The 27742-nt window shown below is 38.5% G+C and overlaps 1 protein-coding gene across 1 annotated transcript in view; it reads right to left on the bottom strand.

Annotated features, from left to right (window-relative positions):
* The window catches only part of smchd1 (structural maintenance of chromosomes flexible hinge domain containing 1), a 509382-nt gene that overhangs the window by 355361 nt on the left and 126279 nt on the right, over window positions 1-27742 (bottom strand). Inside the window, 6 exon segments of the mRNA XM_051928888.1 lie at window positions 4507-4690; window positions 11444-11472; window positions 11474-11553; window positions 24703-24713; window positions 27305-27519; window positions 27637-27727. Of these exon segments, the coding sequence (XP_051784848.1) occupies window positions 4507-4690; window positions 11444-11472; window positions 11474-11553; window positions 24703-24713; window positions 27305-27519; window positions 27637-27727 (610 nt within the window).

Raw genomic sequence — 27742 nt, forward strand, 5'->3', positions numbered from 1 at the left:
ATTATCAGTGTATGATAATAGTTGTTTAAGACATGTGTAAACAATGACAGGTCAGAATGTTTCACAGCAGAAGGATAACAAGAGTGTCAAAATACTTAAAGGTCAGTAAGAGATTTCAGTTCTTTTCTACCTGCACATTCGTCTTTGCAGGACAGTGGCTCACATATATAAAAGTTCTGTTTTTAGAGGTGGTTGAGGCCGTGTGGAAGGTCCCAGGGGGCAGCCTGTTGTTAAGGAGTCTAACAGCTTGGGGGTAAAAACTCTCCTGCAGCCTGGTAGATCTGGCTTTGATGCTGCAGTATCTTCTCTTGGATGGCAGAAGTGTGACAAGTCCATGTGAGGGGTGTAAGGGGTCCTGCACAATGCTGCAGGCCTTGCAGACACTGCGTTTGTAAAATATGTCTTGTAGTGAAGGGAGAGGCACCCCAATAATGTTTTCTGCTGTCTTCACTATCCTTTGCAGGTGCTTGCGGTCGGATATGTTGCAGTTGCCATACCAGACAGTGATACAGCTGGTCAGAACACTCTCAATGGTGCCTCTGTAGACCATGGTGAGGATGGAAGGGGGAAGACGTGCTCGCTTCAGCCGCCTCAGGAAGTGTAGTCTCTGCTGGGCTTTCTTGATTAGTGAAGAGGTGTTATGTGTCCACGTAAGTTCCTCAGTTATGTGCACATCGAGGAACTTGGTACTCCTAACAGTCTCCACATCTAAATCGTTGATGCTGAGTGGGATGTGGGCAGGACGTGATTTTCTGAAGTCCGCAATTATCTCTTTTGTCTTGTCGACATTGAGAGATAGATTGTTGTCTTCACACCATGCGGACAGCCGTTCCACCTCATCTCTATATGTTCTTTCATCATCTCTGCTTATCAGTCCCAGCACCGTCGTATCATCCGCAAACTTGATGATGTGGTTGGTGTTGTGCATGGCTGTGGAGTCGTGAGTCAGCAGGGTGAAGAGCAGTGGACTAAGCACGCAGCCCTGCGGTGCTCCAGTGCTCAGTGTGATGATGCTGGAAGTGTTGCAGCCTATCTGAACTGAATGGGGCCTCTCTGTCAAGAAGTCCAGAGGGTGGTGTTCAAGCCCAACCTGCTCAGTTTTACAACCAGCTTTTTAGGGATGATTGTGTTGAAGGCAGAGCTAAAGTCTATGAATAGCATCCTGACATATGTGTCTTTTTTATCCAGATGTGTCAGGGAGAGGTGAAGGGCAGAGCATATGGTATCCTCAGTTGACCTGTTTGAGCGGTAAGCAAACTGAAGAGGGTCAAGGGAGGCAGGGAGATTAGTCTTTATGTGTGACATGACTAACCTTTCGAAGCACTTCATTATGATTGGCATGAGTGCAACTGGTCGGTAGTCATTCAGGCATGTCACTGATGACTTCTTCAGCACTGGTACGATCGTGGTTGACTTGAAGCATGCTGGGACTGACAACTGGCTCAGAGATGTGTTGAAGATGTCTGTGAGGACACTAGCCAGTTGACTGGCACATTCATTGAGCACACGACCAGGTATGTTGTCAGGTCCTGCAGCCTTGCGTGGATTGACTCTGGATAGAGTCCTCTTCACGTTATTTATGGAGAGACATAGTGCCTGGTCAGTGGAGGGGGGTGTTGCTTTTCTCGCAGGCTCTTTGTTGTGCGCCTCAAACTGTGCGAAGAAGTTGTTCAGCTCATCCGGAAGGGTGGCATCATCATCGCTGCTGTGTGGGTTGGGCTTGTAGTTTGTAATTGTCTGAACGCCCTGCCACATACGACGTGCGTCTCTGGTGCTGCTGAATTGTTTGTTGATCCTCTGTGCGTATGCCCACTTAGCTCTCCTTATAGCGCGAGACAGGTTGGCTCTGGTCATCCTCAGGACGGCCTTGTCTCCAGATCTGAAGGCTGCATTTCTGATCTTGAGCAGCTTGTGCAATTCTCTTGTCATCCAGGGCTTTTGGTTGGCTCGTGTGGTAACATCCTCTATGCATTTGGAGATATAGCCAGTCACAGAGTCTGTGTACTCCTCCAGATTGATGGAGTCACCATTCATAGCAGCCTCTCTGAAAATGTCCCAGTCTGTCATTTCAAAGCAGTCTTGGAGAGCTGAAACCACACCATCCTGCCACACTCTGATGCTCTTGTGGGCTGGTTTAGAGCACTTCTGCAGGGACTTGTATGCAGGGACCATAAAAATGCTGATATGATCTGAACAACCGAGGTGGGGGTGGGGTAGGGCTTTGTAGGCATCAGGAGCGGTCCTGTAAACATTGTCCAGACAGCTTCCCCCTCTAGTAGCAAAGTTCACATTCTTGTAGAATTTTGGGAGAAATGACTTCAAGTTGGCATGATTGAAGTCTCCGGCAATAATGTAAAATGCCTCGGGGTGCGTCGTTTGCAATTTGCCGATGATCTCGTAGAGTTCCGCTAGTGCCTGGTTAGCATTTGCGCTAGGCGGGAGATAGACAGCAACCACCAGCACGCAACTGTATTCCCTCGGCAGGTAGAAAGGCCGACACCTTACTGATAAAACCTCTATCAGCGGGGAGCAGCGTTGCGCAACTGAGGCAACATTCCTACACCACTCTCTGTTCACATAAACACACAGTCTCCCCCTGCGGGTCTTACCGGACAAAGAGGCATCTCTGTTCACTCGGAAGATGGTCAGTCCGTCTAGCTGGATGGCCGAGTCTGCAATGTTTTCCTGGAGCCATGTCTCAGTGAAAATAAAGATGCAACAGTCTCTCATTTCCCACTGCTTGGCCCGCTGCAGCTTTACATAATCCAGCTTGTTGTCCAGCGATCGGACGTTCGCAAGCAGAATAGACGGTATCGCAGGTCTGGTTGGGTTAGTTTTTAGCCTTGTGCTAACACCTCCGCGTTTGTCTCGTTTCTGCTTCCGATCGCTGCACTTGCGTTTTCGCCAGCTCAACTTCTTAGGCTGCCGAAGTACGGAAAGGCTGTGGAGCGTCTCTGTCGCCTCACTGGATATTTCAGCGCAGTTTCTTCAGAAATCACGCAGGATTTGCCACTCGTAAATGTATGTCTGCGTACTACTATCACTTAAATCTACTTTTTTACTTCTATTAGTTGACAAAGACGAACAAAGATTAACACTAAACACCACGGACTCGGGAGCTCTGTAAGCCGCAGCCTGCAGTTTACAGAGGGGAGATGGATGTGGATTTTATCCGGCCTCATTTTCTTCATCAAATTGCACAAGTGCATAGCTCAAAAACTAAACCACCAAGGAGGCTCAGACTTTGAATGCTGGTACATTAATTAGTGTAATATGTGACAAAATTAAAACATTTGGTCCAGATGACTCTGCATGGTCAATGCAGCCCCTTGAAATTGACCAAAATTTAAGTGTTTGGTTTAGCTATATTTAAGCTTCAGAAACATTTGTAACTGACAGACTTTTATTTTTTTTTTTCCTTATTCACATAACCATATAGGCTTTCTGAAAAAGCAACAAACAGAAAAGTAACTATCACAGCAGACGAGCTCGCAAATCCAAAAAATAATTTGGAATTTCATTTTAAGAGCACCAAAATAGCATGTGGGAAGGTGTGGAAAGGTAAAGATAATTTTTAAAATATTTTTCATTTTATTACATTGTCCCTTCTTTCTCAAAACACAAACCTTACTTTTCTTATCCAAATTTTTCCTGTTTATTTTCCATCCTAAATATAGGCTGAATGCATCATGTGTCAATGATAATCACTGAGTTCTCAATAAGATATAAAAAAAAAAAAACTTTTTTCACATCAAACTACATGAAATGACCATATTGTTTTAGATAGCAAAGGGTGGGGGCGGCACGGTGGCGCAGTGGTAGCACTGCTGCCTCGCAGTTAGGAGACCCGGGTTCGCTTTCCGGGTCCTCCCTGCGTGGAGTTTGCATGTTCTCCCTGTGTCTGCGTGGGTTTCCTCCGGGCACTCCGGTTTCCTCCCACAGTCCAAAGACATGCAGGTTAGGTGGATTGGCGATTCTAAGTTGGCCCTAGTGTGTGCTTGGTGTGTGGGTGTGTTTGTGTGTGTCCTGAGGTGGGTTGGCACCCTGCCCGGGATTGGTTCCTGCCTTGTGCCCTGTGTTGGCTGGGATTGGATCCAGCAGACCCCCGTGACCTTGTGTTCAGATTCAGCGGGTTGGACAATGGATGGATGGATAGCAAAGGGTGTCAAACAGTGCATGCATTAAATGTAATTAAGTAAAAATAATGTTTTACACCTTTGAAATTAAATCACATATTAACGATTTGACAGCCCTAATAAGAATATATGAAAGTATATCAAGAACCAATTATAAATCAACACGTATATTTGATTGTCTCAGTAAACCTTTGGTAAGGGAGAAAAATTCAAACAAGCAAGAATATCAATCCACTGCAAGGTGCAAAGATATCCAGATACTAGCCCAATTTTCAAGACATGAAATCAGTCAAAGAGTGCATAACTGCACTATTATAAAAATAATAATAAAAAAAAAAACTAGTACATTTAAAGCAGTTTAACACTGTACCTGTCCTTTGATCAAGCGTGTGAAGAGAGTATTCTTTTCCTTGAGTCTTAGCTCTAGGTCCATGAAAGTGAGTTTGTTAGTGCTGACTTGAAATTTGTCATTGGTGAAAAGCACACCAGAAATACGATAATAGCACTCCACAGGTACTACACTTCCCTTCTTTGGAGGGGCACACCAGTCAAAGCTTAAAAAAAGTATTAAGTATATTATTATAAAACAAATGTAAAAATACAGTTTTACAAAAATATAAATGCTTTCCTTCTACACAGTACAGACAATTCTCAAAATGAATTTCCATTTATTGTGCTTTATATTGTATTTAAATAAAAGAATAAAACAAATGATTCAGTGGCATTGACATTACCAGGAAAAAATGCTATGTGTGTCCCCAATACACAGCAAAGCAGAACAACTTAAGAGAAGGTGAAAAATGTACCAAGACTATGTAAAAACCATCATCAGAAACAATAGAAAATGTGAACTTACTTATACTTATGGCTAAGTTTTGTGTTGGACAAAATATACCACTGAACTGTTTTTTTTTTTTTTTTTTTTTGGTCCGAAGGCAAGTATATCTTAGGGAACATACATGTATTATTCCTGGTTTGTAAATTCCCTGTAAGGTGGAAAAAGTAGGAGATGTAGAGTATGACCAGAGAAAATGAAAGGAACATTAGTAATGTTGAGCATGTCCACCCTGTTAATCCAGGTTGATCACAGAGATGGTACCTATCTTGAGTACATGAGTGTTCTGCCCACATCTTGTCAGTTGAGACTGTTATTTGTTGAACTGTGCTCCCCCTTCATCTCGTCATTTATTAACACACCAGTCAGTCACGTCCCACACTCACAGTGGCACTATAAAAGTCTATGAAACTCACGTAAAGCATGTAGGCCCCATAATAAACATTTGAATACAATACACCCCATGTGTCTCACGTAGGCACCCCTTTATCTCGTTTCGGTCACGTCCAAAACGTATCCTTAGGGTATATAAACCCCTGGGTCTGGTTAGTTGTGCTACACAGCAATTTGAACCTCTGTCTACACACTTCTCTTTGTCTCGATCCAACCGTGGAAATCACTTGCCTTGTAAGTGTCTTTTAAAGCTTTGTTGTTTAATGTATACTGTTTGCTATGTATTGCTTTGTACACCTGTAAATGCCTGTATGTTTCTTTTGTATATATTTCAGTTTACAACAAAGTATGTCCAGTAAAAGCCTTCAAGAAAGCTCGCTCACCCCTTGTCGTTTTTTATGTGGATGTGTCAAGTTGTTTAAGCTCTCTGTGGCCGCGTTGCACTGACAGCGCGGAGTGAGGCAGAAAAGTAAAAAGGCGAATCCACGCCGCGGGACAGACTGCAAGAGAATCATTAAGACAGCTAAGTTAAGGAATGTTGTGGCCACGCGGATCAAAGAAGGATCCTACGGCAACTTAGTAAAAGGGCAATTCCACAGCGCGGGACGGACCGCAGAACATTGCTCCTCACCTGCTAAGTGAAGGGACGTTCGTGCCAAGGATCAAAGGGAGGATCTCTGGACAACTTGGCTGAAAGACAGTATTCACACCGCAAATCGGAGTGCAGCATCTCCACGGCATTTTTAAATCAACTGACAGGTTGAAGCGCAGTAAGGGCTGTTCATGCCGTGCTTTCCAATATAGATTCTCGTTGTTTACAGCCACGGGAAACGCCAAAATCAGTACACACAGAAGCCGAACTGGGATCTGATTGCCTTAAGCATTTCAGCTTTATTTACAGTGCATCCGGAAAGTATTCACAGCGCATCACTTTTTCCACATTTTCCAAATTTGCTAATAACAACCTCAGCTAGAAGGTAGTCAGACATGAATACATGAACTTTCAATTGTGAAAGATGGGGGATGGGGACATCTTTTCATGTGACACTTTTCTAATCCCATTGTTCCCCTTTTTATCTCTTTAAAAAATGTTGTGATTTGAAACACCTGTTGTGAGGATTCACACTGGGAATTTAAGAGTGACTTGGAAATATTAAGTTTTACTGGATTTAAGTCGCTATTTCACTAACTGACCTGTAAAACAGCTGTAAATGAAATATGTAATACAGTGAAAAACAATAACCTATATTTATGTGTAGACAACATTTACAGATTTGATTAAATCTGTGCAATATGTTCTTAACTCTGCAATAATGAGATAATGACAAATCCCGTGGGTTAGTCAGAGTGCTTCAAGGGTGTACACACAAGATCAAGTTCAGACTGTACAGTTAATAAACAGTAAAAAAAAAAATAAAGCAAAAGACACTCAGTATTCTCTGTCTAGTAAGCATTTTATATATTTAAAGTATGTCAATAAAGGGTTTATTTTGGTTGAGAAAGGGGCCTATTTATTGTGTGGGCATTATTAAATGTTTCACATTTTTCTCTTTACTTACATTTAGCAAGGAGGGAGAGTATTAAGCATAAATTAACATGACACAAAGAAATGCCCAGGAAATATCCTAGCAATTTGATAGGTGAACACAGCTGAACACACTGTTATATGTTGCTCCAAATCACTTATTACGCAAAAGTACTATAGCATATATTTTGAACAAGACACACCAAAAATAAGTATTTATATAACTGCCAAAATTCCAGAAACTCTTGCACTTCTACAAAAGGTTGGAAAAAGAATTCCCTTCCTATATTCTCTGTTTCCCATATGTAATATAATAAAGGACAGTATAGCAATAGTGAAGGAATCACATGGCCCTGCCTTCCTAAAGGAACTCACTCAACCACTCACTTTTACTCTTATGTTGGTGCTATTCCACTCCCCAAGTATAAACCAAAAGTAACTTATTTTCACTTGACAAATAATGATATTGTCCTCAGCTAAAAGGATCCATACAATACTAACCAGTTCACTAAAGAACAATCTGCTTTCTGACTCTGCATCTGGAGGACAAATCACCATGGAGGCTATCTTCAATAATATAAACAAACAAGGGGGCTCCGCCCCCTGCTCGCTTCGCTCGCCTAGCCCCGGTGTTTTGAACCCGTGCCCGCTGGTCAGCCGTAGTTTCAGCCACGCGTTGTAGGAGCTTGCGTTGTTTTGAACCCGTGCTTGCCCTGCTTCTGCGGTTTGAGACGCGCGTTGTAGGCGTATATCTGTCAGTTGAGCTCGTTCGGTTTGAACCCGTGCCTGTTTTGCCTCCGCAGTTTCAGACGGTGGACAGGAAGTAAAGAACGCATTGTATGGCAAATCACAAAGATTTATTGGAATATCTCTTTATATACAATATTTGTAGTAAAGATGGTTTGTTGTCCTTGAATGATTTTTCTTGGTATTGGAGTATTTATAACTTTAAGTTTAATGTCAGATGAACGCCAAACTCATGAGAAGGCTACATAAAGTTGTCCATGTCCAAATACGTGCTCAGAGAGGTATATACCAAGTTTGTCCATGGTCTGTGCTTGGGATTTGTTTGATTGTCATGGCAAATGCAGGGTTTACTGGGAAATTGGCGTCGCCCAAGTGTAAATGGCAATTCAAGGGCAGAACTTGTAAGGTGAATTCTAGGAATTAAAACAGTATTGTCAGTATGTGATCCTGTAAGTATTTTTGCTTCAATAACATTGTTTGACATGGTGTTGATGACTAAACGTGTACCGTTGCATAAAGTCTGTTTAGTATTAACGTTTTTTAATAGCATGACAATTGTTCCAATTTTAAGGTTAAGATTGTGTTTGTGGCAATCCGGCTGGGTTAATAGTGTTCAGATATTGTAAAGAGAAGTTAAGATGTTCAATGTCATCTGCAGAATCAATTTTGTCAGTACTTAGAAAGAGGCGGCTTTCTCCAGGTAGTAATGCAATGACTTGGTTAATTATGTGATCCACATCAATATTCTTTGGACATAATATAGCCCATCGCGTTAACAGTGGTATCTGGTCTATTGTTTTGGAGGCGTGAGCGCAACTCCATTAGTTCTTCCTTGTTTAGCATTAGTAACATGGATAATGGATTGCACTTATTGTTAATACGTAGCGTTTTCTGTGGTTGAATTGTTAAAATGTATGACTGTAATGTGATGATTAAGTTATGCTATATAGTCTTCACGTGTGAGGATGATGAACCTTTAATACGGAGTGTTCGTTTATTCTTATTGCCCATCAGGTGTTGTGCCTGTGTCTTGTGTGGTTGCACTGTAAATATTGTATCACTGTAACGTATTTGTGTGGTTTCTGTAGTATATCGTGTTTTTGCTTGTGGGTTATTAGAGGTGCGTGGATCATGCATGTGTAGTGTGTTTGCGTACTGTCTGGCGCTTTCCGTACTCCAATTGATTTGTGACCCTTTCTGGACTTCGTAGTCTGTCCCGTTTTGCTTTGGGTGGCGTATCATGTCGGGTTTGATTTGTGAACCTTTCTCGACTCCGAATTCTGTCCCGTTCTACTATGAGGTGGGGCGCTGACTCTTGTTGTTTGTGTGATTGTATCACTGTAATGTGATTCAAATATGTTGTGGAGTCCGAATTTGTGGGGTTTCTGTACTATATCGTGTTTTTGCTTGCGGGTTATTAGAGGTGCGTAGATCATGCATGTGTAGTGTGTTTGCGTACTGTCTGGCGCTTTCCGTACTCCAATTGATTTGTGACCCTTTCTGGACTCCGTAGTTTGTCCCGTTTTACTCTGGGATGGCGTATTATGTCGGGTTTGATTTGTGAACCTTTCTCGACTCCGTATTCTGTCCCGTTTTACACTGGGTTTGGGCGCTGTAATCTCGGGCTTGATGGGTGACACCGTGTGGACTCCGTAGTCTGTCCCGTTTCACTCTGGGTCGTGTGTGTGACTCCTCCTTTTTGTGTGCTATGGGCTTTGTGTGGCGCCTGCGTCTGACTCCTCTTTTTTGTGTGCTATGGGGCGCGTGTCTCATTTCTTATTTCTGTTAGTGGAGGGGGACTTTGTGTCTCATTTCTTATTATGTTAGTGTGTGTACTCCGTAGTCTGTCCCGTTTCACTCTGGGGCGTGGGTGTGATTCCTCTTTTTTGTGTGCTATGGGCTTTGTGTGGCGCCTGCGTCTGACTCCTTTTTTTTTTGTGTGCTATGGGCATATACCGGTTTACCATTCTCCGTTGGAGGGGGGCTTTGTGTGGCGCCTGCGCACTATGTATTTTGCATCCACGGGCAGGTCCCTGCGTCCATATCCGGTTTACCATTCTCGTTTAGTAATATGGATGTGTGTCTAAACAACTTACTGCCATGATGGATACCATGCACTTGAGACTCCATAATAGCACAGCATAATTTTAACAGTGTTATGAAGGAACAAAAGAAAATCTAATATAGAGATTTTCTTACTGAGAACTTCACTTGAGTTGCATGATGTGTAAATTAAAAACACTGAAGGAGTCAGGTTGCTCTCTTAGTGTTAAAAGTAACTGAATTGCAGTACAGGAACAAAAGAAACAATATCTGCATAATTGAACGTAAAATTAACATAGCAGGTGGAAGACCCTGTGGAATTTCTGAAGAAGCTGTGGCTCGGTGTATTCTATCATCTCCATGACTTTGTGCCTCCTCTTGAAACAAGCCATATAGTACATTTTCAATAGTAATTGCAATTGGCAGGAACAGCTGATTATGAAACTGTTCAACTATGCAGACTGTCAATTTTTTATACGAGGTTATGAAATTGTGAAATTGTTCTTTTTTTTTTTGAGCACCAGCATATCTACTTTACTACTAATTACTCCCATCCCATTGTCACCACCCATAAACTGATATCGCTGGTAATAACAAACACTAGAGAGATGGGTTTAAAACTCTTTCTTCTATATCCCTATCACCTCAAGCTCATTCATGTCTTCAGTAATATCACTTTCAAAAACCCAAAGCTAGCTTTTGCAGCTACTAATACATTTTCAAGATTAAGGCATGTTTCCACTGCAATGACGGCCAGTGTCTAACCTCTGCAATACTTTTCCGCAAAACTTCCACAGACAGACCTATTCACAGACTGATTCATGTACTTTAATATTTTTCTTAGTTTACTTAACCTTTGTACTGCATTGATTTTTTAACAGAATTCCTCCAGCATACAACATTTGGTTCAGCAGGTATTATTTGTTTTACATTATTATATGTTTTACAATAAAATGCTTTCTTATTCTTCAGTAAGTTATCATTTTCTTTGCAATTCTCTGAGACGTTCACATTGTGGGGGTTTCGTGGTGTGTACATTGCATTAAAACTATTCGTCACCTTTCCATTCATTGTGAAGAACTGAGCGTGGTGAGAGTGCTCTTGCCCTGCAGTAGAAATTTATTATTAACGTTCATCTTTCTGAGTTGCAAGACTTAGGTGAGATGTTGAGTTTCATAAATAACTATTGTTACTTATTTAGATAAGGACGGGTGTGTGGCTCTATAGATTTTCTCCTTTGTTTTCACCCTCCTATACCAATTACTAATGTGCCTCATTATTTACTACACACATGGCTAATCTAACATTAGGGGTCTTAGTTTAAATGTCAATAGATTCTGTCTGCTAGATTATTTATTGTGGAATACAAGATATGACATATTTGAAACAAACAAGATGCTAAAAAAGAAAAATAACATTATAGGAATACAGTCACCAACCAAGTGAAGGGGGAAATAATTACTTAGTTTTTAATGTATTATTGAACAGAATGGTTTTAAAAAAAAATATTTCATCATTTTGCTCTTTAATGTAGAAGTGAATTATGATTTTATTGACATAAGTATAACAGATTTGATTTTAACCAAACATTGTGAAAATAACTTACATCTAATTATATTAGGTTATAAGTAACTGTGAAAGAAAAACAAATGACAAGTGATGGTGCGCAGATCTTTCAGAAAAGAATGAGACATTTTTCATACCTTTTCATACCATTTCTCGTAAATATCCATAAAAATGTATTAATTAAGTGCATGAACTCACTTATCCACAGTTGTATATGGTATTAACCTTACCATTCCAAAAACATTCAAACACTGGTTTTTTCCCCCTGGCTTTCTGCTCAACCAAAATACAGTCTTCATCATCTTCATCTGTTTCCTACACAAATAAAACACATAATATACTTTATGAATTGCTCTTAAAATGTGACCAGATTTTCATCTAAGACAGTCTAAACAAAAAGCACATAAAAAAGCAATGTCACATAATTATATACTGCATATTAAAAATATTCAAAATTAAAGACAGAATTATATATACACATATATAAACATACACACAAATGTGTGTGTGTGTGTATATATATATATATATATATATATATATACACACACACACACACACACATACATATACACACACTGGGGGGCTTCGCTCATCAACCCCCGTGTTTGGTTTTCCGGAAACACACTTTTAAAATTTGTTTTTCTTTGAATTGTTGCTATTTCATTAGTTTCACTTTTATTTCAGAACTTCTGTAAAAACAATATTTGTAATCTTGCAAGTCCCAATATGCTGAATCTTTTTAATGACGTCAGGATAGGTTTCTCTGTTTGGAATTTCAGCACAGACAAAACGATCTACATCATCAGCAGTTAATAATTTTTTTTTTTTTTTTTTACAAAGTAAAAAAGTAAGTAGAGTTCTGCATTGTACTCCTGTCTGTAAAGTCGTACTATTTTCCTCTCACAGTTCCAAAAGTACATGGGGTTACCAAGGTGATACCCCAGCTTTTGTCTAGGTTTTTGTACAAGGGCCTAGACAGAACGTTTTTGACTCCTGGGGTAAATGTAGCTTTTTAAATAAGTAGACAGATAAATATATATTACATGAACAAAGTAACCGATAAATGATGTGCGGTAAACTTGTTTTTGAAATTCTTAAGATTCTTTATTTGTCCACATGCATAGTTATACAGGACAACACGCAGTGAAATGCATCCTGATCTGCTTATCAAAAAACTGCCAAGTTAGAAGAATATCAGTTAGATTAACAAAAAGTCATAGATTGAAAGATAACAGTATAGTAGAACATAATAAATAAGTAAAATTATGTGAATAAAGTAGATTAAGTGTTAAGGGTGCAATAGTTGTAGTAATTATTGTGCACAACCAAAGCTAGACTGGTGCATAGTTAAATGAGGCAGTTTGTTTGTTTGCGCTACTGCGATCTTTATTTTCTTTTTTTATATTTTCTAATTTTACTACTTTCATATCCTTTAACTTTCTCCACGTGGTATAGCGCCGTTTTTTTTTTTTTGAGCCTTTCTAATTTCACTGGTTTCATAGTCTCTAACCTGCTCTGTATATACCTGCTCAAGTAAACTTTTTTCACGTTGTCATTATGGGGTGTTGTGTGTAGAATTCTGAGGAAAAAAATGAATTTAATCCATTTTGGAATAAGGCTGTAACATAACAAAATGTGGAAATAAGTGATGCGCTGTGAATACTTTCCGGATGCACTGCACTGTGTGTGGTGTGTGTATATATATATATATATATATATATATATATATACTATATATATATATATATATATATATATATATAAGACACACAAATCCCATTCCAAAACAGTGGGGACACTTTCTAAAAATGCAATAAAAAAATATGTAATTTGGTTAATTTCACTTGAACCTTTATTTAACTGGCAAAAGGACAAAGAAAAGATTGTCAGTGTTTCACAGATGAACTTAATTCTATTTGTTAAACCATAAACAAATTTAGAAATTGATGCCTGCAACACACTACAAAAATGTTGGGACAGAGACAAACTAAGATTGCAAAGGTTAACTGGTAACAGGTTGTGGGCATCAATCTGTTCATTCTAAAGCACAGGAAGGACTGTTTAGACTTGCCAGAAAAAAAAGTCCCGTTTTGGATCTCTTTTCTTTGGACAAATGAAATCAAGATCAATATGTGCCAGAATGGAGAGAGTACACTATGGAGGAGACAAGGAATGGTTCATGATCTGTAGCATACCACATTATCTGTGAAACAGTGGAGGCCAATGTTAAGGCATGGGCATACATGACTGCTCAAATGGAAGTAGGTCACTGGTGTTTAATAATGGTATGACTGCTGACAAAAGTTGCAGGATGGACTTCTTAAGTGTTAAAGGGCTATACTGTCTGCTCAGATTTTTTTTTTTTTTTTTTTTAATTAAACGCAAATAACAATTCATGCAATCAAATAAAAATTAACAAAACCCAAACTTCAACCCCCACCCTAAGAAAGGGAGGGGAGCCAGCTAATAAAGCAAAGCTTTGAAACAGCAAGGAAGGGAAAGTATCCTTTCCCCGAAATAGAAGATTATTCTAAAATATTATTGATTAGATCCTGACATATTTTTAAAAAGTTTCGAACAGATCCTCTGAGTGAGAATTTGATTTTCCCAATTTCAGATAGTATAGGACAACAGTTACCCACTGACTTAAAGGTGGTGGGTTAGGATTCTTCCAGTTGAGCAAGATAAGTCTACATTGCACTAGGTAAAGGCAATTACAATTTGTTTGTCCTTCTCCATTACAATCCCATCCGAAAGTACACTAAACACAGCTGTTAATGAGTTAGGAGTGATTGTGACACCAAGACTGTCTGATAGGCATTCAAAGATTTTTGTCCAAAACAATGTTAATTTGGTACACACCCAAAACATGTGACCCAGTAAGGCTGCAGCTAGACTGCGACGTTCACAGGTTGAGTCTCGCCCCGGAAACTTTTTGGATAGTTAAAATCAAAATAAATGTGCTCGACAGAAATTTTAAGTTGAATAATTTGAGTGCTTCGCGCATATTCTGTGCATGACTTGAGTGAAAGATCTTTTCCCCATTGTGCCCAGGGATCTTTGAAAGAAAGGGGCTTTAAAACGCTTTTAAATTGTGGAGATGTTGTTGGAGTCTTCAAGACTGATCAATCATTATTTCTTCTGGATTAGAAACAGGTGAAAGATAAGGAAAATTGGGCAGGTTCCATTTAGCAAAGTTTCTAGCTTAAAAGTAGTGGAGAAATTGTGTTGATGAGAAGTTAAATTTGAAGCTTAATTGCTCATAGAATGCAAAAATATTACTGATGTACAAGTCTCTAAATGTTTTAATCACACACATTTTCCAAGCATTAAATACTGTGTGTTTGAGAGGAAGGAAGAGAGTGGTTGCCATGTAAAGGTGCAACAGGTAAGAGCTTCTGTCTTAAAGTGTTTCCTACACTGGATCCATATTCTGAATGAATGAAGGGCAAATGGATTATTAACATTTTGACGATAATTTGTATTTACTGGGGCAATGGTAGCAGAGAATATAAAGTACTGCAAGATTTTAATTCTTTTGCCGACCAGGCTTGTGTATATTCTTCAATTTGTCTTGATGTCCAGATTTTTATGGCCTGTATATTTACCACCCAGTAATAAAACAAAGTTAGGTAGTGACATGTCACCTTCTGCTTTAGTTCATTGTAGAGTCGCCCTTTGGATGCATGGAAATTTAGAATTCCAAATAAATTAGGTTATTATTTAATCTAATTTCTTTAAAAAAAAAATTATCAATGTATATGCGAATGGTATGAAACAGAAAAAAGAAGCTTAGGAAGGATGCTCATCTTAACAGTGCGAAGTCTCCCTGCTAATTTGAGATGGAGGGTGGACAATCTATTAACATCTTTATTATTTTTTTGATACAGATTTCAAAATATTGTTGAAAAAGAGCTTTATATTTATTTGTGATATTTACCCCTAGATATTTAAACCGATGTGCTAAGATAAATGAGAAGGTGTTCAGTCTAGTATTGTGTGCTAGAAGAGAGTTCACAGGAAAAAGCACACTTTTATTCAAATTAATTTAGTGTCCAGATATTTTTTGAATATCCACCAATGCCTTTAGGACTACTGGCATGGAAGTTTGTGAATGAAATATGTACAGTAATCCCTCGCTATATCGCGCTTCCGACTTTCGCGGCTTCACTCTATCGTGGATTTTAATATAAGCATATTTAAATACATATCGCAGATTTTTCGCTGGTCTGTGGGTTTCAGTGGACAATGGGTCTTTTAATTTCTGGTACATGATTCCTCAGTTGGTTTGCCCAGCTGATTTCATACAAGGGACGCTATTAGCAGATGGCTGAGAAGCTACCCAATCAGAGCACGTATTACGTATTAAATAAAACTCCTCAAATATATTGTGAGCACGGGGGCTGTTCGCACCCCTAGAGGATACGGCCACTCATCAAAAAACACTGAAAGACTACCTTCGCATTGCTTCCTTCCTTGCTGGGCTTACTTGTGGTTACTTTGTTGCGCGATATGCTTCCCGCAGGGTGCTTCACATACTTAAAAGCTCAAACAGCACTTATTGATTTTTGATTGTTTGCTTTTCTCTCTCTCTCTCTCCCTTGCTCTGACATTCTCTGCTCCTGACGGAGGGGGTGTGAGCAGGGGGTCTGTTCGCACCCCTAGAGGATATGGACGCCCGTTTAAAAAATGCTGAAAGACTACCTTCACATTGCTCCCTTCCTTGTAGCTGCTTTGTCAAGCAACATGCTTCCCACACGGTGCTTCGCATAGTTAAAAGCCCAAAAAGCACCTATTGATTTCTGATTGTTTACTTTTCTCCCTCTGACATTCTCTGCTCCTGACGCGCAGTCCTCTGAAGAGGAAGATATGTTTGTATTCTTTTAATCGTGAGACGGAACTGTCATCTCTGTCTTGTCATGGAGCACGTTTAAACTTTTGAAAAAGAAACAAATGTTTGTTTGCAGTGTTTGAATAAAGTTCCTGTCTCTCTACAACCTCCTGTGTTTCTGTGCAAATCTGTCACCCAAGCATAACAATATAAAAATAACCATATAAACATATGGTTTCTACTTCGCGGATTTTCTGGAATGCAACCCCCGCGATCGAGGAGGAATCACTCTACACCACCATATCATTTACATATAATGATCATTTCCGTTAAAGTCCTTCTCTGAAAATCCTCTATGTCTGATGCATTTCGAAAGGCAAAAAGCCAAAGGATCAATAGAGATTTCCAAGAGCAATGGTGATAGGGAACGTCCTTGTCAAGTACCGCATTTTAGTAGTCCGAAATAATGTTGTTATAAACGAGCCGAGGCTTCTGGACTAGTATATAGAGTAATCTGATCCATGCACATATGTTTGTGTCAAACCCAAATTTGTGCAATGTGGTGAATAGGCAGTCCCATTCAACCATGTCAAATGCTTTTTCTGCATCCAAAGATAGTTAAATCTCTGTGGTGTTAGATTTAAAAGAGAATATATTACATTAAACAAATCTTGAAAATTAGAAGTCAAGTGTCTGCCTAAGGAATAAGGAGGCCCTTATTTCTCTTAGGGAGATGGAAATTAATGCTTGGCAAAAAGTTTGAGAGTAAAATTTTGTTGTCTTTAGCTTCTATAAACAGTGATTATAATAGTGGACGCTAACTTATTTGATTTTGTTTTGTATAAAATTGCAACTTTCCCACTCTTGAAGTGAGTTTATAGCGTCTAGTAATCTTTGAGAGTTGTCAAGAGTTTAATCCAGTTCCACAGCACTAAAGAGTATCTAGCCTGTGGCTATCTTTTAATGAGTCAAAGAACTCATTAGATTGTGTCTTATCTTCTTTAGACAGAATAGAATATAAGGACATAGTGACTCTTGAAATGTGTGGGTTATATTTTTATGGTCTATGATTTTTTACATCTGTCTATGTTAGGTATTGCTGTTATGCATTGTGGAGTTTCCCGCTTGTGGATTTGTTGAGCTAAAATCTTATTGTCCTCTCCGTGTCCATAATAATGATGTCGCGATTAAAGACGAGCTGTTCCCTTTTCTTTAGTAGAGGTTAAATTCTGATTGCAAGACATGTCTTTTCCTGCACAATGCCTCCTTGGAGACCTGGCACATTCCAGATCTATTCTGGTAATTTCACTGATTAACTCCGATCCCTTCTTGGTTTCCAATTTATTTTTGTTAGAAAGATATTTAAATAATCTGTCCACTTAAAAATGTCTTCAGAGTATCCCAGTAAATTCCTGCAGAGACCTCTGGGAATGCATTTGTCTCCAGAAAATAATGTCAGGATCAGTCTGCTTAGCTCTTTTTCTGCCTCATTCAGAGACCTAAAAATGTAAAACTGACCTTAAATATTCAAATTTAAATTTGACAGGGTACAAGAAGCTGTTATCTGATATCAGCATTGCGTAGACACCTTTAATACCATAGTATACGCCACGTTTAGCAGCTGTTGAAGGGAAGAAATCTGGGAAAATGCAAATGTGGTTATTTTCAAATATAATCTCCTGTTTCAGTAGGAAAAGTGACATGACATTTTGTTGGGCCTGTATTTTGTTGAATTGAGCAATACGGTTTCTCGGGTTTTGAAGCATTCGATCTATGGATATGGTAGTCTGCTGAGATCTCAGTGTCCAATTTGAAGTCCTCTCCAGTTATTTTACAGAATAGTTCAGTTATGAATTTCACTGGGTTCGGACTTTCATGTTTTTCAGGGAGACCTTCAATTCTGACATTGCTCCTTCGTGTCTATTTTCCAGCGCAGTGTCGTAAACATGCTCTTCAGCCTGAAGGTTTAAGTGGGAGTACTCTAATTTTACTCTCTAACTCTTGGTCATATTTTCCTCTTTTTTTCATCAATTTCTCCTAGAATTTCTGTAAAGGCTGTAGTAAACTTATTACTTTTCTCCAGGTCTTTTATATCTTAATGCTGTTTCTCATTTCTTCTTGTTTAGGTCCATTATTGCTTTCTTTATAATCTTCTTTATATCACTCTTTATATCATTTATAAATTAAATTTTCATAACTAAAAAAATCACTTTGAGGGAGTTGGTCTCGTATGTTACAGGAGATGGACATCTGAAGTGCAACTCCGTTAGCAGCGGTGTTATTTTCTCTCTTATTTTTTATTATCCCGAGGTATCCCATATTTACCCAACCCGAGGAAGTTCTAGTACAGTATATGCAAGCATATATAAACATGAGCAGCAAGAAAGGGGCTCAGAAAGAAACACAAAATAAATGAAAAGCTACATCCAAACCTATCCAGACATGAAGTCCAAGTTCTAGGTACAGCCTTACAGAGTCTGACCCCAGAACAGACAGGCGAAAGCGCAAATTTCCTGGGACCCAAGGCCGCGGTATCGTCTCCAGACGAAACCAAAAGTGGAAGCAAATGTGCGAGTGATTCGGGTCACAATAGCTCGTTGATTCCAGAAGATTCATTGAAACTGAAAATGGCCTTGCCTTACGCATTCTCATCTACTCCTTGCGAGCCGGGAGTATCGACTTTAACTGGGGGTCCCACTTCACTCATGGAGCTCGAAGGCCAAACGATCTGTCTGAACTTAAGATAATGATCGCTGCAATGGAAAACTGCTCAAGACATAAAGGAACTCAAGAAAGATAGACAGAAATAAAGAGATGAGACAAACGAGAAGCTGTGGCAAAATATTAAAGACTAGGAGAAACGTGTAAATAATCACATTTGAAACAGCCTTTAAAGTTATGCTAGAAAAATTGAGGAACAAATTCAGGAAAACGTGTCTACATTTGAGAATAAACTGAGAGCACTTGGCCCTCAGTTGGAAGACGTTAAGCAAACGTTCACAACTCGAATTGAAATAGCCGAACATCTGGCATCTACCGCAGACAGAAAAGCAATGGCTACAAATTCCCAATGCAAAAAACTCTGACAAACTTGCTTCACTGGAAGATGAATGCAGAAGGAATAATATTAGTATCGGAGGTCTCTCTGAGAATCATGAAAGTTAAAACCCAGTGAAATTCGTAGGTGAACTATTCTCTAAAATAATTGGAGAGGACTTTAAAATAGACATCGAGATAGCAGCAGCTTACTGCATACAGGGATCAAATACCTCTAAACCCAGGACTCTTATCTTGCATTTCGAAAAATTACAATTTAAATTACATGTAATGTTACTTCTCAGACAGAAACAAGAGATTACATTTGAAAACAACCATATTTATTTTCCCTGATTTCTCACCCTCAACAGCTGCTAAACGTGCCGCTTTTTACAAAGTTAAACAGCGCATACGGAAAGCCGAGATCAGAACAACCTCTTGTACCCCTGCCAAACTTTACTTCTACAGAGGAAGCAGAAAAAGAGCTAAGAAAACTGATCCCGACACATTTTTGAAATACGATTGTGAGTCGCATCCTGTCATGGCATGACAAAGAAGATCTTACCAGCTGCCTGATCTGCTTGCAATGATACTAGTACTGTAATTATACATACTTTTCCCTTCTCGGCCACTTTTTGTTTATGCTTTAATTACAATTATATGCGTATATGTATGCATGTGTGGAAGAAATACATTTTTTTCCTCTTCTAAAGGAGACTGTTTAACATCATACCTTTGGTTTATTGTTATTGTTATTATTGTATTAGGGCTTACTATGCTTATCCAGGGCCACTTTTTAGCACGATTCTCCGGGTTTACTATCTTACTATCTCAAGATTGTTGAAGATTATATTTTATGCTTATAGTATCTGGACTGTATTGGCAATAGATATCTCAATTTTCATATGCCACTGCTTTGTTTGGACGTGCTCTGTCTCTAGGTATGTCAGAGGACTGGGACGTTTGTGAAGTGTGGTCCAACTTCAAGTGGGGAGCCAAAATGGGGGGGGGAGTGGGGGAATTGGGGGGGGGGGAAGAGAGCAAACTATCTATAATCTATCCTTTGAATGCATATAATTATAAGTATCAACGTAACACTAGACTTCATTGCAATAACTCCTGAGAAAAATTGGAAATTAAGGTCAAAGCTGTCTTATTTTCAGTTAAAACTACAAAATGACAACAAAAGTTCAGAAGCAAATGTCTCCAAGACTGGACATTTAACTTTGTGAGCTGTAATTTCAGCTATACAAAGAAAAGTAGGGGGTGTGGGAATTCTTATACATAGAACAGTCTCATTTGTAATATCAGACGTAGAATCTGATACTGAAGGGAGATATGTGATTGTCAAAGATAATTTAACTGTAAAGTTATTTTGATAAACAGTGTCGATGATAGGGACTTCATCCAAAATGTATTTGCATCCATTCCCAATGTGAACACTCATAAAAACTATAATGGCTGGGGACTTTAATTGTGTTTTAAATCCAGACCTAGATAGGCCTCATGCCACAGGGGCGATGACATCTAACACTGCAAAGACAAATTTCACAGTTTGTAACTGACCACAACTTATCAGACTCCTGGAGATTTCTAAACCCAAACTCTAGAGCATATTCCTTCTACTCACCAGTGCATCACTGCTACTCAAGAATTGATTATTTCTTTGTTGATAACAATTTCTTGCCTACGATTAAATCTTTCAAGTACGACATTATTGTTATTTGTTTTTATAGCTAAAATCATTATGCCCCACATACTCATCTCGCAGATGGCATCTTAATCCACTTTTATTAGCAGATGAGAACTGTACAGAATTTATATCCAAAAGGAATCAATATTTTTTAAGAGAAAAATACATCCTCAGATGTTTCTGCAGGAATACTCTGGGAAACCCTGAAGGCCTTCTTAAGAGTATCTCATATCTTTCCCACAGAAATAAATTGGAAACCAAGAAGGTATCAGAGCTAATCAGCGAAATTACTAGAATAGATCAAGAACATGCCAGGTATCCAAGTAAGACTCTTCATAGGAAAAGGCAGGCTCTGCATTCAGAACTCAACCTCTTCATAACTAAAGAAACTGAACAACTCATTTTTAAATCAAGACATCATTATTATGAACATGGAGAGAAAGCTAATAAGATCTTAGCTCAACAAATCCACAAGCAAGAAGTTCGCAATGCAATCCCAGCAATCAACACCACAAATGGAGACAAAATCATTGACCATAAAAATGCACACATTTAGAGAATACTATAAATCCTTATATTCTACTGAGTTTAAAGAAGACAAGACACAATCTAATGCATTTCTGGATGCATTACAGACACCACAAATAGATACTCTTAGTGCAGAGGGACCAAATTATTTTTTTCCACCATAATTTGCAAAATAAATTCTTTAAAAATCAGACAATGTGATTTTCTGGATTTTTTTTCTCATTTTGTCTCTCATAGTTGAGGTATACCCTATGATGAAAATTACAGGCCTTTCTCATCTTTTTAAGTGGGAGAACTTGCACAATTGGTGGCTCCCTAAATACTTTTTTTACCCCACTGTATGTGCAAAGCATAGAATTATTCAACTCAAAATTATATATATTGAGCACACCTATCTCACTTTAAATTGTCTAAAAATGTTTCCAGGGCAAGATCCAACCTGTGAACACTGCAATCAAGTTCCAGATTAACTGGGCCACATGTTTTGGGTATGCACCAAAGTAATATTCTGGACCAAAATCTTTAAATGCCTTTCAGACAGCCACAGTCACAATTTCTCCTAACCCATTAATAGCTGTGTCTGGTGTACTTCCAGATGGGCTTAAAGTGGAGCAGGACGGACAAACTGTAATTGCCTTTACTACAGTATTGGCACATAGACTTATCTTTCTCTACTGGAAGAATCCTAACTCTCCTAAGTCAGTGGGTTACTGATGTTACATTACTATTTGAAACTGGAAAAAGTCAAATTCACACTTAGAGGATCTGTACAAAACTTTAAAACCTGCCAGGATCTAACCAATAATATTTTAGAATAAGCATTTAAATTGAGGAAACAGGTTCTCTCCCTGTTTAATCCATTTATATTTATTCATTTATTAATTTATTTATTTGCTTATTTTTACTAGCTTAAAGTTTTTCTCTGCTGGCCTAGCTCTCTTTCTCAGGATTCGGAGTTTATTTGTTTCAAATCTAAAACTTGATTTATTTGTATGGAATGTTATTTTGATTTTAATAAAATCAATAAAATTAAAAACAAATCATTTAAACAAATCAAGTGTAATAACAAAGTGGCCTCTGAGAGACCCACATAAAATCGGGTTTTGAAACCCTTCTTCACTGGTCCTCCTCATTTTGCATGCTCCGATGATGTGTAGATTAGAATTTATAAGTGCTCCCGTATTGGCATTTGCACCTTTTACAATATAGGCATGGGAAGCAGCAGTGTGGTTATTGTGAAACTAAGCAAAGAAAGTAGATATATAGTACACTTTTGTGACACTGAAATAGTGAAGTGTGTAGCAGTAGAGCTGGATGATATGGACTTCAATTGACTTGTGATTATTAGAACCCAAAATGGGATATTGATATTTCTTGATATATTCTCAAAACACCTTAAAAACTGAAGACCACCACCATATACACACACAAAATATACACATGCTTTCTATATTGAGCTCATAACCTGATATATTTTATCACAATCTTCTTCTTCGTCCTAGCAGCGTACCCTGCATTGGTGCAGGGCATGTACGTTTCCACTTGGCAAAGTTGAGTGCATCCTCAGGGGCAACGTCAGCATGTTTCATATCATCGTTAATTCAATCCAACCATTGGCGGTTCAGTCAGCCTTTTGGTCACCAACCTCATGGGCTGAAGAGCGCAGTTTACGCTACTGAGTCGTTGGCACTACCGATGACATGGCAATACCATCGAAGTTCATCTTCCCAGCCATAGGCGCAATTCCCATCATCAGTCGGATGTCCTCGTTCATAACGTAATCAAGTCAGATGGACCCCTACTGACTATCGGAGCATCTTCATTTCCGTGGCATGGAAAAGCTGCTCATGTTTCACGTTTGCCAGCCAACATTCACATCCATAAAAGGAAACTGGATGAACAATCGCTTTATAGAATTTCACATTCAAGTAGATGAGTTCCTACTCCCTTGTGTGGCTCTAAGGAGCATCCCTTCTCCAGCCCCATTCTTGAGTGCAGGGTTGCCACTCACTCCCCTGGGCATACTCCCCACCACCCACCTCCATTCTTCCCAACAACGGTCTCTCAATCCTGCTTCTTTCTTCTTCCTCAACCTTCGTCCCTTCCTTTTTTTTTTCGTTTCTTTCTGATCTTTTCTTCAGTTCTCTTGATCTCTTTGATTTAATCTTTTCTTTTTGATCCCCAATTCTGCCGTGCAGGCTTCCTTTATAGCTCTGATAGGGTGGAGGTGCTATCCTCTGCCTACTCCAAGGTATGAATGAAGCACTTGACTGGCCTCCTCGCATTTGTATGTAAATACATGATAAGCCAAGCACCCCAATCAACCTTGGAGTGGCGCGTGCACACTCACAGGTACCTCCGCTCACAGTCTGAAACACTCCAAGACTCTCGATTATTTATTTTAAATATAAAACGCCACAGACATCTCACATCACACAACACCCCCTTAAACTGCCAATTGCATAGGAAAGCTGCACACTCTTCCCATCCCAGTGCAACTGGTGGCCAAGGTTCATGGCATGACCCCACTGCTGCACTAAAAGCACAAGTTTAAATCCCTTACAAATAATAAAAGCATTAAAACAAACCTCACGCTAAAAAAAGCCCAAGCCCCCTTCTAAAAACACAATACTAAAAGAATAACAACTTTAAAAACAGCAATAAAATCAGCAACCAATAAATAGTCCATTAAAAGTTAAAAATTCTAAGAAAGTCTTCAGGCTTGAGTATGCAGGTACAATAAAAACAGTCAGGCACCAATCTTACTTGCTGTTTCTTTTTCCACTCTTTGTTCCTCAGTGTCACTGGCTTATCTCACCTCTGCCACCATTTGTGATGGTCCAGGTTAGCTCCATGCTCAGATTGCTTCCAGGAGCAATCTTGAACCTGGAGCAATAATGAACCCAAGGATAAGCCGGGCAATGAGGACACAGTAAGCAAGGGGTTGGTGCAAAGTGGTTAAGTGCTTTTATTTTAAAGCAACAAACAAGTGCAATGTTCAAAAGCACAGTGCATTCCAAACAGTCAAATAAATAATCCAATAAAATTATTTGCAAGGTGAAGGTTAAAATCAATACACATTCCAATAAAAACTAAAGTTAACATTACAGGCAGATTCTTCTTTTAAAACAGTCACGAGCCCAAATTACTAAAATCAAAAAGTCACCCCATTAATCTGGGGTTCAGGCTACTACCAGTAGTCCCTCGGCATCCATAGGACTCCTCTTCAAATCCTACTCGCGTTTCCCTCAGCCAGTCCATCGGCATCTACCTGGGGGATGCGGCTCGACAGGGCTGCTCGTACTCCTTTGCATAGCTCTAAGGAATGTCCCTTCTCCAGACATTCCTCACAACATAGGCTCCCACAATCCTTTAGTCTTAGTCTCTGGTCCTTCGTTCTCTTTTCTCTCCTCTTTTTGATCTTCTAATTCTGTAGTGCGGGCTCCCATCATATTCACAAGAGAGTGCAGGTGCTTCTCCAAGGTGTGAATGAAGCACTTGACTGATCCACTCACATTTGCATGTGAATACGCGATCAGCCCAGCACCATAATCATCCTTAGAGTGGCATAAGCATGCTTACACATGAATCTGCACCTGCTTGGAACCTTCACGCTCTAGGACTCTTGATTTTTTTTTTTTCTAAATATAGTGTGCCATGAACTTCTCTCATTAAACAGCAGAGGAAGGAGGTGCAAAAAATCTGTTTACACTCCTTCCACAGACAAGGCAGCCAGTTGCATTGTTTCGGTTTGGGTCTATTACTATTCTTAAAGATACTGCTATAATTAAAAAAGTGAGATTTACAGCTCACACCAATGTAAATGGAATTAAATCCTTCAAAGTGAGTATTCCCATATCAAAGTTCATTATCACAGTCCAGAAAAAAAGAGCCTGTTTCCCTTAAAAGAAAAATAAGATGCCCCAAATACGTTTTACCAGTCAGTCTACATCCTTATGATCATTTTTGGTCATGACTACTGAGTTGTAACAAGAATAAAGTTTCAAGCAAAAGCAAACAAAATATAGTTTCTGCTCAGAATTGTCAAGCTCAAATTATATGACAAAATAAGAAGAATGAAGTACTGGAGACCTTGGGAGTATCATCTTGCTTCTCCAGATCAAACCAGGTGAAACACATGTAATTACAATGCCTCATACCCACCTCTCATAAACCAGGCAGTGCCCGTTGGGGGGGGGGGGGGGGGGGGGAACTACTACAGGTAGACACATTTAAAGGAATGTTTCACACTGAAGCATCTAGAAACGAACCAGAAGGACCTTTTCTTAAGAACAAGATGCCCTGGTCTGTCCAGCCCTTTGCAAGCCTGAACAAAAAAAGTAACAAAAATGAAGTGCTGTAACCTGCAATCTTGCTCATAATTAGCTGTTAAGATCGAAATTCTCAGTAGATTTAAAAAAAAAAAAAAAAAAAAAATCAGTTCATATTGCAGAAGGTTTTGGAACAGTTTAAAATATTCACTTTACTGGGGGCCAAAGGATACCAGTCACTTCTCAGAAAATAGGTTTAAAGGCACATTACTGTTACATGTACACAGTACAGTAAGTTTCTTACCAGCATGTGCTAATGAACAAACCACACATTGTCACTTTCTGGCATCATGATTAGCAATTATATCTATATTTAAATTACAATACCCAATATTTAGAGTGTTCAGTAATAATGTTTGCTGTCAACTACTCTGTTCTGTTACCTGATCTAGTTATTTTCTGAACTGCAGTTGCATGTTTTGTTAGTGCTTAAAGTACTATGCAAATGCACTATATGTCTTTACATTTTGTGAGCTGTACTGTAATGATATAATAGTGCTTTTGCATACTACAATGCAATAATAATTATTCATTTATTCAAACTGCACTAATAATAATAAGCACATTTTTTTATATAGCACTTCATCATTAACTCATGGTCACTTTACAAGGATAATCAAAATTATGCAATACAAACAAAAATGTTAAAACACAGAATATTATAAAACAATTTAGAGTATATAATCCTTTTACTGTAAAAGATCAAACTGCTGAGTAAAGAATGTCAGTTTTAAATAAACAAATGATAATGCTGAGGAAAAAAATGCATTTTGAGGTAAAACATAAATAAGGATAAATTTGGATACATAATAATAAATAAGGATACATTGACAAAGATTGTTCTAGAGTGCGGAAGACAGATGAGTAAAGGAAAAAAAGGTACAATAGCAGAAGACCACTATCCTCCAATGTTGCTTACTTTCGCATGAGAAAAGTTTACTACTACTAACATGCAACTGGCTTACATTTTACACCTAAAACCTAAACAAAATATATACTAAAACATTATCAAACTTTAAACTCATCCACCAACCACACCATTATGTTTGATGTTGTGTTAAAAATATTCATTGTGTTATACATTTTCATTCTGTTTGGCTTTGAAATTAATATCCAAATACTTTTTAAACTTACACTTTTACTGTAAAACTTCAGTAAAAAACAATTTTTTGAATAACTTTTCGTCAATATCACATTGAATTTTGATTCCGTGTTTGGACTAACATTGTGACAACGCAACATATAACAGCCAATGAGTGAATATTGTTTCTTTCTCTCTAATAAATAAACCTTTTTCGAACATTTGTCCTTGTGATTTGTTAATTGCCATAGCAAAAGCTATTCTAACAGGACATGAAAAAATCTCTTGGCAATAGTCTCATCTCGCAGGACTTGAAAAAATCTCTTGCCAATAGTCTCATCTCAAGATTTTCTTTTATAATAGAGAGATAAAATGAATTAAAACTGTATTCACCACCATGAATTCTCCACTTGTATTCACAATTAAAATCAGGAGAATTTTGTAATAAAAATAAGCTAGGTTTCTCCACTTGTATTCTTTTCAGGCAGTGCAAAAGGGTAATTCAATAAATAAATAAATTCCAAACAAGAATGTGAATTAGTTTGTATAGATCCACTTACTTAAAATTCCATTGGGGTCATCTGGATAGGTTTCTCGATCAAAGAGGAAAGGATGATATCTGATTACCCCTTCTACCACTCCATCTCCATCCACCTCTGTCCTGAATTCAAAACTATCAGAAGCTGAGTTGATATACAAACTTTGCATGTCATCCTTAATCTCTCTTAGGTTAACCATCTTGGGAACCTTTCCCTTTTCAAACATTGAGATCTAAAATAAATTTTAAACATTTTACTGAACATAATTTTATCCAATGTAAATTTAGAAATGTAAAATTATTTCTGGAGAAAGAAAATTAAACATTTAATTCAGACTCCTATTATTTACCTGAATATCAATATTGCTCAAAATGTGCTCATGTTTACTTGAGCTCATATCATTGCCTTTTGGTCCATGGATATAATAATGATAAACATGCCTAAAAAGAAAAAAA

Source organism: Erpetoichthys calabaricus, chromosome 6 (assembly GCF_900747795.2).
Source record: "Erpetoichthys calabaricus chromosome 6, fErpCal1.3, whole genome shotgun sequence".
NCBI lineage: Eukaryota > Metazoa > Chordata > Cladistia > Polypteriformes > Polypteridae > Erpetoichthys > Erpetoichthys calabaricus.